The sequence below is a fragment of the Nesoenas mayeri genome (genome assembly GCF_963082525.1).
Source record: "Nesoenas mayeri genome assembly, chromosome: 17".
Taxonomy (NCBI): Eukaryota; Metazoa; Chordata; class Aves; order Columbiformes; family Columbidae; genus Nesoenas; species Nesoenas mayeri.
The window spans coordinates 1521725-1534296 of record NC_137565.1 but is presented as its reverse complement, the minus strand read 5'-3'; the positions used below and the strand labels follow the sequence as shown (position 1 = coordinate 1534296).

Sequence of the window (12572 nt, the reverse complement as noted above, 5' to 3'; positions counted from 1 at the left end):
AACCCCGCTGTCAAAAACTACGTGGGAGTTGTAGTTCCTCATGCCGTAGATTCTTCAATTATTATTTAATAGGGGGGAAAATGTAAATATCAGGAACTGCCATCTTAATTAAGATCGGTAAGAGAGCTAAGAATGTTTTGAGCCTTGATTTTTACTCTTCAAAGTGCTCAAGGTACAAAGGCATATTGATCCATACTTTTTCCAATTTGGATCTAAGATAGGATTCAAGTCACTACAAAATTCAGCTGTTCAGAACAGAATAAATATTAGCCAGTTGTAGGAGAGTTAGTAACATTATTGCTAATGTTCTTTACCAGCTGACTTTGTACCAGTGTTTTGTTCTGTTGCAATAAGCACCTTACAGTTCACTTCCAACATCGGCTTTGTGTGTTGATGAAGTAGCAGAACCCCAGAATAACTCACGTGTGTGCTGGTCTTATGAATACTGCAAATATGCAAATGTCTCGTAATGACTCAAGTGCTCATTTGTGTTCTCGTGGAGCTGTCAGTTCTTCCTGATCCAGAGCTCGTTCCTAACGCATTCCTGCTCAGCAGGACTTGTTGAATCATCTTTGTTTTCCAAAAAGGTATCTCCGAAACATTTTTTGTGCCAAGTGTTTACTGGAGGAAGCATTATTTTCATCCGCTTTGCTTCAGTCATGCAAATAACACACTGAAGAACAACCATGTCAGTGAAATTGCCTGACACACAGCATTTAATAAGGGCCAAAAAAATGTGCTGTTACCCAAAATGGGCAAAGCATTGAGGTTCAGTGAATGTTATCTGAATGTCTGCAGAGTAACTTCACCCCCGGAAAACTGTGATCTCTCAGCCCTTGAGGGATGGGTGGTAAAGCTCCCCAGGTAACCCGTGTGCTGCTGTGCTTTGAGAAGGGTGTTCACTGCCCTGCAGAGCCTGCTTGGAAAACAAAACGTTTCTGCCTTTTGGAAACATGTAACAATGTCCCAGTGTCCGTGTTTGCTTTGGGGTTGGGGTTTTTTTGTTTGTGTTTTTTGCTGTTATGTTTGGTTTGGTTTGGTTTTTTCCTGCATTTGTGCCTCCAGTTGAAGTCCCCATTACCTTGGATTGCCTGGGTCAGCTTTCACTGGTAATAACACAAATCACCCACAGCTTCTTCTATTTGCCAGACACTGAGTTTATTTTTTTTCCAAAATATTTGGATTCAGCAGCATTATTTGTACACCTAGAAATATTCTTTGTGGCCTGGCAACCTGCTGGCGCTAAGTTCTTCCACTGAGCTCCGAGTTCTGCTCTGATGGTGAATCTTGTCATTTTGCGGGTGGGATTTTCTTGCACGTCTGTTCGCAGCCCATGGCGCCGCTGTGGCCTGACCGGGTTCGGCGTTTTGGTGGATACATAGGGGTGCTTAGTTCTGATTGCTGAGAGAACCTCTGTGTGTATTAAGTCATGTATGAAGTTCCTTTTTGGCAGTGGTACAATAGCTGTGGTTTATGCGGCCGGATGAACTTGGGCACTGAAAACATTTGTTTTTTTCTTCCTCTCTTATTTTCCTCTCAACTCTACTTTGCCTACAGCTATTTCGTTTCAAGCTATTAGAGGTGTCTACTTCAAGGCAAACTGGCCTGTTGCATATTCAGTAGTGTTCAAAGTGAAAACTAAGATACTGCAAAAAGAGATGAATAGCACTGTCAAGGGACAAAAGTGGGCTGCGCTGGTCTCTGAGGAAACTCTTAGGGTTGGAGATGAGGTGTCTGCAATTACATGTGGGTTGTAAAGTTAGTGAAATTGGAAATGGGCCTCTGGTAAACCAGTCACTCAAATGATCGTGCTGTAAAATGTTTACAGTCCTTGAAGCAAACTACTTTAGTACTGCTTTATTGCTATTTTTGTAAATATTGTGATAGCAGTTATCAGTTCAAGCTCAGCGAAGCGTCCTGGGTCTCCTGAAGCAAAGCTGGGTTTCTAGTTGTTCAGATGCGCTCAGCTGCTGCCTTCACATATTCACAGGAAGAGAAGGATAAAATAAAGGAAAAGATCACCTGTGTCTAATTTGGGTATTTGGGGTTTTAATGTATTACTTTTTATTCCGATCACGGTAACATCCCCGTATCAAACGCTGAAAGTGTCAGACCAGATGGAGCAGAAATTATGACAGAGAGAAAGTGATTTCCTCAGTTGCCTTGAAATGGCAGCTGGGGGAATGACAGGCTTTGAATTGAGGAGCATCTCTGTGGCACCCGACTTGGATTGTTCTAAACACGGTATTGAGCAGAATTCTCTCAGGTACGAGGTGATAATTTGAAAATTTCTTGGAGCGTGGTATGTTTCGCTTAACTGACTGCAGTCGGAATTACTCATTGAGCATGAATTGTACATGGACCTCTTCCGTCTTTGAGATTAATCACTTTTGTGATCTTCTTAACCCTTTACATTTATTTTGCAAAGTATAGGAATAATTTGTATCAGCACTAACTCATTTTGCTGCTTTTGAGGCTGTCATCTAAACAGCACAGTTGGGAGATGAAAGTGACACTGCAACTTGACTTTGAATGCCAGTAGTTCCTGATTGTGTTTCCAGGTTTATCCCTTTTAAGTCAAAGGGATAAATAGAGGAAAAGAGATCTGCTAGTACCTGATTTTTAAAAGCTAACGATGGAAACTTCAGAACTATGTCCTAGTTCGGGTGACAGTCTGAGCGTGCACATCCCAACTTGCATACGTGTCTGGGGGGAACTGCACAGGCCTCCAGTAGATCCTCCTGCCGTGTGGGTTCGAAGGCGTCAGCCTCAGGTGCGCACACTTTCTGCAATATTGATGCAGCACTGGGAGCTTTTAAAGCGTTCACGGGACATTAGATTGTTATTGATTTTACAACTTCCTTCCTAAGATGGATGTATTTCTCACACAGTTTCTTGAGTCAAAAAACGTAAGGTGATTGTTAGTTACTATTTTCTTTGCTGTTGTTATCCAGCATTTCTCCAAAATCCTGTATTGTATATTGGCAAGACTATCGAGCAAGATATTTTAAGTGTCTTTGCGAGAATGTGCATGTACGTGGCATACACAGGAGTAGATGTAGCTCTCTGTTTAGGGTAAAGGACTAAAGATGCTTATGTGTTGTCTACACTTGTAGGACTTTCTCAAACTAAAAATTCAAATGCAGCTTTGAGAACTGACCCCTGTTCTTTGTGTGCCTTTGATTTCAGAGTGTCAACAGCATACCCTGTCCTGTGGCTGCAGTCAGAGCTCTGCCCACCTTAGAAGTTAAACAAGCAGAAAGGCCTTCAAGCAAAGGCAGAGATCCTCCTAGGGATGAAGAGAAGGAGAAGAAAAGAAAAAAGCACAAGAAAAGATCTCGGTCAAGATCTCGATCACCGTTCAAGTATCATTCATCGTCTAAATCCAGATCTAGATCCCATTCAAAAGCAAAGCACTCACTTCCCACTGCCTATAGAACTGTCCGGCATTCAAGGTGGGTTTGGAAACCAAACATATTCTTTAGAGTTCTGTGTGGGCTAACGCTTAAAGCATTTTTGCACTTCTTCCATTATAGAAACATCTTGATACCCATTGCGAAGCGTTATAGTCACCTTGAAGACAGTAAATAAGCATCATCAAATGTGGAAGGTTTTTGAAAATAGTTTCAATGAAATAATGAATCATTAATTTCTAATTACGTAGTGCAAAATTTGTATTAGCAAATGCTTTTTCACTCTGGTCTGTGAAACACTTGGCAATAATATGTAGGAATGTGATTATAGCAGGAAGAGAACTTGCTAATAAGTCTGTGTCTGTTGCTGTAGTAATGTAAGCAGACAATATTAAGATAAGAAATAGAGGTAGAGAAGTGCCTGGTTGAACAGCAAAGCTCAGAAGGAAAACAGCAGTTGGGTGGCGTGCGAAAAAATCTGCTGGATGAATGACAGGAGAGGAATGAGAGGAGTCCAAGAAGGACGAAAGCAGAGCTGGTGAAGAAAGGAGACCTTAGGAGAATGTAGCCCAGTGCAGCCGACTCTGGTGTTAGTCACTAATGAGATTAAATTCACTATATTAATTATCCAGCTATAAGATTATATATATTGTAGTTATATTGGTACTGTAAATTACATCTAAGACATTTGGGTCTACATGCCTTTAAAGTTTCCCGTCTGTAAAATGTGTCCCATGAAGTGCCCCGTCCCATGGGAGTCTGTGCTCAGCAGGAAGGGCTTGTTCTTGGGGTTGTGTTCTCAGGGTCACGCTGCACAACAATCCCTAAGGAACTTGTAGTTCAAACAAACTGTGCATATCAATACTACCACAGCTGTACGTGTGTGTCATGCACGCAGAATCATACGTTCCTTTATCTTTGTGGCCATGCCTGTGACATGTGCTTCCTGAGAAACACCTTCCAGCCCTTTACAGAGTCACACAATGTCAGGGGTTGAAGGACCCTGGAAAGCTCATCCAGTGCAACCCCCCCCACGGAGCAGGAACACCCAGATGAGGTTACACAGGAAGGTGTCCAGGCGGGTTGGAATGTCTGCAGAGAAGGAGACTCCACAACCCCCCTGGGCAGCCTGGGCCAGGCTCTGCCACCCTCACCCCCAACAAGTTTCTTCTCATATTTCAGTGGAACCTCCTGTGTTCCAGTTTGCACCCACTGCCCCTTGTCCTACCCTTGGCTGTGAACTATTTGTAGAGGTTAATATGTTCATCTTGGATCAAGTGGATGGTGCTTGGAGAGTCTGTATTGTGTGGATGTCGATGCTCAAATATACTGGAACATCTCTGGAGTAACTGCTTTACTTGAGTGTCTCAGTCTAATGTTGTATGTTTGAGATTTTGTTGCTTTATTTTATTCTGTTCAAAATGTGTATTCTTACCTACAAATCTCAATATAAAGTGACTATCGATGCCTTATTTTACCTCAAGAGTGAACAGAAAACAGCTGGAATTTTCCGTTTCTCTGGTAATCGCTGCTCCAGTTCCTGTTAATCAAATAATGTAGAATAACAAACAAGATATTATTCTTAATAGACTTTTGTAACTTTCTTAGAGAGTAGCTTATTAGTTTTGAAGTATCTGCACAGTGAAGATAAGTATTTTGGATTTGAAGTTATTTAAACTATTATATTTAAATTAACTGTGACAGCCAAAAGATGAGCTGTGCTTATTTCGTAATTTTTCTTTAGACTATATTGCATTCAGATGATAATGAATTGTGATCTCTAAATTGTCAAAATGACCCCTCAACACATGCCCTGAATTTAGGAACAGTCTTGAAGCCATAGATTTTGGTGAGGTGGGATCAGCAGAACAGTGAAAAGCCATGGATAACCACATCCGAAATGGCCTGGATGGGTAGGACATTCTTCTGCAGCTGACAAGTCTTGGAGGCTAAACACCCCATGTTGGTATAAAATAGTCATTTGAAAGGTGTCTGCATTTGGTGGCAGCACAATTCCACTGAAACAAAGGTAATTAAATGAGTAACAAGAGGCAAACTTGTGGCTGCTTTTTGTGCCCAGGTCTCGATCGAGGTCGCCCAGGAGGCGGGCGCACAGCCCCGAGAGGCGGCGGGACGAGCGCAGCGTTCCCACAGCTTATCGCATTAGTAACAGTCCTGGCAACAGCAGGAAACGCCCGCGGTCCAAGTAAGTGCTCTCGGGCCAGAGGTTGTACATCGCCTGATGGGTTGTGTGCACCCGAGGCAGACGGACAAATACTTGTGGAGAAAAATGACATTGGAAGCCCTCACTCTTCTTCCGCCATTCTTGCATATATTTGAACACTAAACATACAAGCACGTGAGTGCTGTCTCCCAGCTGTGAGAGTTCAGATTTCCCTTGGACTTCCATATTTCCTTCTTGTTGCTCATTTTGTCCTGCTCAGCAGTGTAAGGTGTGTGCCCTCTGCACAGCGGCCGTGCGCTGGCGTGATGTTATTCCTGCTGGTGCTGCCTGATGTCTCAATGCCCAAATCTGAGATTAAAACACCAAAAAAAATTACTGTAAAATATTCTTCTTGCATGATGAATGTTTATTGAGATTTTCAAGAGCTGAGTATGAAATATGTTCACAGCCTGATTACATTATAATGTTTTAAGAAACTGAGCAATTACAGTACATAATTAGCTAGTCACGGAATAACTGACTGTGGAGCTGATGTTTCCTGTATAGTCATGACAATGTTCGAGGCCAACAGAGCTGTCATTCCTTCCATTGCTTCTGCCACTTAATGATGATTTATGCAAGAAAAATAGAAGGAGGTTTTGCAATTTTAAATCTTGAATGTTAAATTCTATATAAAAATCAAATATCGAAGCCTCAGGGGTGTACGGTATTTATATGGGAATTAAATATGCTATAGCATAGCTGCTTTTAAAGTAACAAGTTCCCAAGAAAATCAAAGTAAGGAGCCAATGTTGTGGTACCTAAAAGATGGCTGAATGTTTTCCAGTGGTTTAAGATATTCTAGAAGTTTCAACACGGCTCTTGTGAATAGACTTGTAGCTGCGCATGTTGGAGAGAAGTGCTTCCAGTGAGCTACTGCCTGACTCTAAGGCATTATCCCCGTAATTCTAATTACAGTAATATCAGTGCTGGTATGTAAATCATACATCCATAAATTCATAACCATGTATAAAGATGTTCATAGTTCCATCTCTAGTGTATTACTAATTGAATTATCTTTGAGCTTAATATTGTAATATATGAGGAAACTACCTCTGTTTTCCCCTTTTGTCAATAATGAGCACATCAGGTACCCGTAAGTCCTTTGTTCCAGCTCACATAGTGGCAAATATTTGTGTATCTATAATTTTCAAGTCATAAATAGTCTGCACTTAAAACATGTTGCTAGGTCTGGGTTCATTTGAGTGGCACACAGGAGCTGGTTTGTAATTCTGAGCCTGTGGTTTGTTGCATTATAGTTCAGCTCCGAAGGAAAGGGGGAACATTGTTTTGAAAAGGAAACAACTGAAGCATGAATTTGCCTTGCAGATCTTTTGCACAGCTATGATTCCATGGTTTGTTCATGAGCCAGGAAAACTGTAAGGGATCTGAACTCTTACGTTTCTCAGTACATTCTAAGTGCCTGATGTTGTTTGGGAAGGAAGTTCCCTCTAGCAAAGTGATTCCGCACGTCTCCAATGGAAGACTCGTTGTCTGTCAAACTGTCCAACACTGGCCAGTAATTCCTGTGTACCCATGGAGCAGTGTCCCAAGGGAGACCCTCACGGACTGGTAGTAGCCCAAAAAGAGCTTCTGAGGAAGTATTTTGCACAACCACAGAAGTGCAGTGGTGGGGTAAGACTAATTCTTGCTGAGGGCAGAAGTATCCCATGGGAGAGGGTATGTGAGCTTTTAGAAGTGTGAAAAGTAACTTCAACTGAGCTACTGTAATATTGCTTTAAGTATCCGTCAATAAAATATTTTTCTCTTGCAGAAGTCCCCATGAAAAGAAGAAGAAGCGGCGGTCTAGGTCACGTACCAAGTCCAAAGCTCGGTCTCCTTCACCATCCACGTCACCGGGCAAACCATCCACACACAAAAATTCTGTACATTCAGCTAGTGTCTCTCCTGTGGAGAGCAGGGAATCCAGCCAGGAACGCTCCAGGTAACAGCACGTGTGCCGAACACTGCAGGGCTCATGGCTCCTGCCTCTCTGTGTCTTTTGACCTGACTTGGATGGTGCGGAGCTCTGTGTGTGTGTAATGTGTGAAATGCGTTTTTAAAACATGTACAATAATTTTCTACTTCTTATTCAACTTTTCTAGGGGAGTTTCTCAGGAAAAAGATGGCCAAATCTCTTCAGCAATTGTGTCTTCAGTGCAGAGTAAAATCACTCAGGTAAGATTAAAAGAATCACATTATGTTGCCTGATTCAGTGTGCCCATAATGCCGCTTTCTTCTCTACCTACCCTGTACCATTCTGAGCTTCCCATATGCTGTGAGCTTTCCCTTTGCTGACCTGCCCCAGCTGCTCGGCCCGTTTCTCTGTGTTCCCCGGCTCTGGGCCTCCTCACTGAGCGCCCATCTCACCATGTGCTACTCTTAACACGTTTCATGAAAGAAACGAGGAGAAACACCTTGGCAAAGGCTGAGTTTGTATTCGGCAGTAGAGGAGAACTGCGTCCTCTTGCAAACTGAAGTGTAGACTTGCATTGAGCAGTAGCTTCGACTCCCTTGTCTTCCCCTTGTTGCTGTTTCTGCCTCTGATCTTTCACTGTTATGATTTCATTGATATATTCAAGTTTGCTGTGAATCATGGTGTATTGAGTATGTGCCTCTATACACTGTGCAATAATGTAAATGCATTCAGTTTCCCTAGCACAGTTTTAAGATGCTCAATCTCTGTCAAAATAATTCCATTTCTGTTTTAAAAGCTGCTGCAAGGTATTGCTTTTCAAAATTTTTAATTTCAGTCATCCTCTTTGAGCCTTCATGCATATTTAAGTTTCCTTCAATTCAATGTACCAGGTTTAGAGGAGGAAAGCTCTTCATTATGCTTTGGCAAATTTACAATATAAAATCAGAATTGCTTTTTATATTCTCATTTTTTCAATGGATAGATAATTCTTTCTGTAAATTAACATCATTCAAAGATTTAGTTCCGGTAGGGAAATAGTGGTAGCTCAGAATTAATACTAGTAGACTAGTACTGTACATACCATATTTGATCCGTTTTTGATGAGAAAACAGGGAATATTCAGGAAAATAGAAAATAGCAGTTAGAAGCACCGGAGAAAGAAAATGGAGCATGAAGGCCCTAGCGCTGCTTAGGCTGCCAAGGACATGGAAATTCCTGGTGGGAGGAATGCGATATGAACTCTATGGTCTTGAAAGGAGAGTCAACATCGCACCCTTTAAACCCTGCACGTTTCAGCCAGAGGCGACGGTTGCGCGTTTCTGGGTTCAGTAATTGCTGCTGGCCCTGCGTGTGCCGCTGGGCGCCCGCGTGTGCCGCTGGGTCTCTGCGTGTGCCGGGGGGCGTCCGCGTGTGCCGCTGGGTCTCTGCGTGTGCCGGGGGGCGTCCGCGTGTGCTCGAGCTGCGCTGGGGGCCGAGGGGCCAGCGCCGCTGCAGAGCAGCTCCCAGCGCCTCCCAGCCGCCCGCCGGCTCAAAACACGGGCATTAGGTACTATCTGCAAAAGTACAAAAAGAAGAAAACTACGAATCTGCAAGCTGTTTCCCAACATAGATTAGTTTAGCAGCGTTTGAAGGGCTCAAAGAAATGTAGTTTACCTGATTATTAGTAAGATTATTTTGCTGCCAATGTGCTGGCTGACCCTGACCAATTCAGCGCTTTTCCCATTCGCATCCTGCCATCTGTAAAGTGTAATAATGATGCCAAATTCCCCTGTGAAGTGTTTTGAGAGCTTCAGATGAAATGCTTTAAAATAACTAAGGATTTTTATTCATTTGTATTGCATTTGTGAATAAATGTTTAACTTTAATTCATAACTTATCCACACTTTTTGTGATCATTTTTTTGCAACCTAATTATCGATGCCGTTTACATGAAGTTTCATTTCCTTATGTAAAGCTGTTCCCACTGGAGACTTGGACAAGCCTGAGAGCGGCTGTTTGGTTTCTCAGCAGTCTCAATGCTTCAGTCACTATGTCCGATGTGAATATGCTGCTGCTATGTCAATTCTTCATTCAGGTTTACAAAGCAAAATTAAAAAGCTGTGTGTTATCCAGCAATTGTTAGAGCTTTCTGCGTACCAGCAGACTCCAGTGCTCGCCGGTTGCGTGTTCATGGCAGCTTTTGTGAAGATACAGCCATGGTTTCTTTCCATTTCAGTTGCAGTGATTTCTGTGTGTTGCTGTATAGAAACTGCTCTAAATATTAGGCAGAGCAGCACTTGGTAGCGTTGTAGTAAAAGCAGACTGTACTTGCTGTTGTACAAACTTCCTGCAGATTGTGTCGCTCATTTAGCCAAGGTCTTTAATACCTGCCGATGGTGCCGCAGGTGCTGGGTGTGTGTCCTGAGCCAGCCCCTGCTGCAGGTTCCGCTTCAGCTTCATCAACGCCCAGACACGGCTGATCATTTTCCTTCTCTTTTCTACAGGATCTAATGGCCAAAGTGAGAGCAATGCTTGCAGCTTCCAAAAACATCCAAACCAGTGCCTCCTGAGACCCGTTCAACTGCCCCCAAGAAATCGTGTGGAAAAGAACCATTTTTTAAAGAACTGCCTCATGTCCCGTGTACAGCTGAGCTCGGCTCGCCTGGCCCGCAGCCCGTCCGGTCCGCAGCCCGTCTGGTGCGGCCGGGACTGCAGGAGCTGAACCTTTCTGTACAGAAGCGTCTCCTTGAAATTTCATTAAACTTTTTCAGCCGGAATATCTTTGGAAAGTTTTTGGTTTTTGTAAATTGATTTTTTGACTAATTCCTCAGTAACATTTTATGATCAGCGGTCTATATGTGTATATTTGTAAATATCATGTTTCTGTGAAAGAAGTATTACACAATAATAAAGAAGGAAACATCTTTCATTAGTTACTTTTGTGGAGCCTTTAGTTTTGCGGTTAACACTTGTGCAGCCTGCCCGCCCACCTTAAGCTGAGAGATGTTTCATCTTCATTCATGCTTGGGCCGAGCGCAGCAGAATTGTTGTTTGCTGGGGTGCTGCAGTGGCCGGTGGGGAATGGTGATGCAGGATCCCGTAGGCAGCGCTTACCTGCTGCTTTCAAAGGTATTTGTCATGTTTTGACTAGAACAAATACAATTTCCAACCAGTGCGAGAGAGGTGATGTTTCTCTGTGCTTATTTATGAAATGGTGCTAATAGAGACAGAGATATAAAAGGACATAAAGTAGATTTCGCAGGCAACTCTTGCAGATTGTTGCATGATGTTAAATTTACAGCAGCTTTATTTTTCGCTCGTAAATGGAGTCCAGAGGCTCACCATGGTTCAATAACTGGCAGCTTGGATGCCAGTTGTTTGTCATGTAGTAGCACAGAAGCCCTTGTGTGATGGAATACGCTGGGCAGCTTGTTTCGCTGCTGCTTTGCAGATTTATTCTCTTTGGGAAGGTTGTTGCTTTAGTGACGACTTAAAATATATTAGCAATTCTTTTTCTGGTTTTGGGGGGTTTGGGTTTGTTTTTTCTTCTTATTCCCTTTTGTCGTATGAAGCGACATGGAGCGTTTAGCTCCAGGAAAATGTAGATTAATCTGCATTTTTATACACTATTGTCTGCTGAGGCTTGTTTGTATTTAGCACTCGCAGGGACAGTTGTATTCTCCAGAATTTACAAAGTACTAGTGCTTTATTGTGTTATTTTTTTTCTCTTTCCAACCAGAATGGGCATTTTCACCATACTAAAGGACTTTGAACTGCTGTACCAGGAGAATTGCTCTGTATATATTCACATTTAGAAATGGGTGCTGGTTTTTGGTCCATCACAGGCACCTGCTGGGTCGTAACTGCTTGGAAATGGAGCATGGAGCTGGTGATGCCATCGCTGTGATGGCTGGTGGATCAGAACGTGTAACCAGTATCAGGAGAACGTGTAACCGGTGTCAGGACAATGTCTTGAGCTCGGAACTGGAAAAGTTGGGATTCCTGTTTCCAGGTGCAGATTTTCGTGGCGGCCCCGGGGACCTGACCCGGGAGCTCGTGCTGTCTGGGGTTTAATGCAATGTCTGTTATCTTTTCTGAAGAAATCTGATTGGAAAATCCTATTTAATTAGATTTCTAATTAATTAGATTGTGTTTATCATATATTCCTCTTCTCCTGTCCCTACTCAGCAACTAATTACATGAGGCAAAGAACTAAAAGACCTGTGGATTGAGGTTCCTAATATACTAAAGCATCTTCTTTACTTGTTTTTCTTTTGCCTTATGATCTGAAAGCATGAAATACAGCACTGCGCTGCTCAACATCCTTATTTTCATCTTGTAGGTTAACTTGGCTATAACTTCATGAAAATCCATTTGAACTTCCCAATGCAGCTCTTTAAAGTTGAAAGCTCAGCGTTTGATTCTTTTTCTGTCGTAATTTAGATACGAACATGTTCTGAATGTTTTGTTTTGCTTTTAGACAGATCCTTTCAGCACCAAACCTGTCGTTAAGTATTACATATAAAAGGAAAAGCTTTAGTGGAGTGGTTGGTTGGAAACTAATATCTGCCTGCACGCTAATTAGGTTTCGATTTTTCTGGTGGCCAACTGTGTGATATTGCTTTGGTACTGTGCTTGAACCAGCCGAGCATTCGTGCCCGTTCTCCATGCTAAGCATGCCTTTGTTTCTTGCCTTAATTTTCCCCTCTCTGGGTTCCCCTGGGGTGACCTGAGGTGCGGTGACACCCCACTGGATCTCAGATAATCTTCAAGCAAGTCCTGACTGTTGATAACAAATCAACTTTTACCTTCCAGTGAACTTGAAACTTCCAGGGTATTAATTTAATACCTTTAATTTGAACGAGGATGCTAATCTCTTGGCAACAATTAATCCTGAACATATAGCATGAGAAACATCACGGAAAGCTCTGCTGGAGCGGTTTCAGAGCCTGGTGCTGCTCTGCGCGCTCTGGATCGCTGCCACCCTGCCCGGGACACGGCGGTTCTGACGAGGACACGCTGGCCGCTCGTCTGGATG

At 42.8% G+C, this 12572-nt stretch overlaps 1 protein-coding gene across 5 annotated transcripts in view; it reads left to right on the top strand.

Moving 5' to 3' along the window:
• Positions 1–10458, top strand: part of SFSWAP (splicing factor SWAP) — a 30426-nt gene extending 19968 nt beyond the window's left edge. For 4 of the 5 annotated variants that reach the window (XM_080354952.1, XM_080354955.1, XM_080354953.1 and 1 more), the window contains 5 exons: positions 3190–3455; positions 5494–5619; positions 7412–7582; positions 7743–7815; positions 10039–10458. In XM_080354952.1, the coding sequence (XP_080211078.1) occupies positions 3190–3455; positions 5494–5619; positions 7412–7582; positions 7743–7815; positions 10039–10104 (702 nt within the window). In that variant the 3' untranslated portion in view covers positions 10105–10458. Of the gene's footprint in view, positions 1–3189; positions 3456–5493; positions 5620–6966; positions 7273–7411; positions 7583–7742; positions 7816–10038 lie in introns of those variants that run through there. The other variant, XR_013922933.1, reaches the window with a different exon arrangement.
• Positions 10459–12572: the final 2114 nt, after the last annotated feature.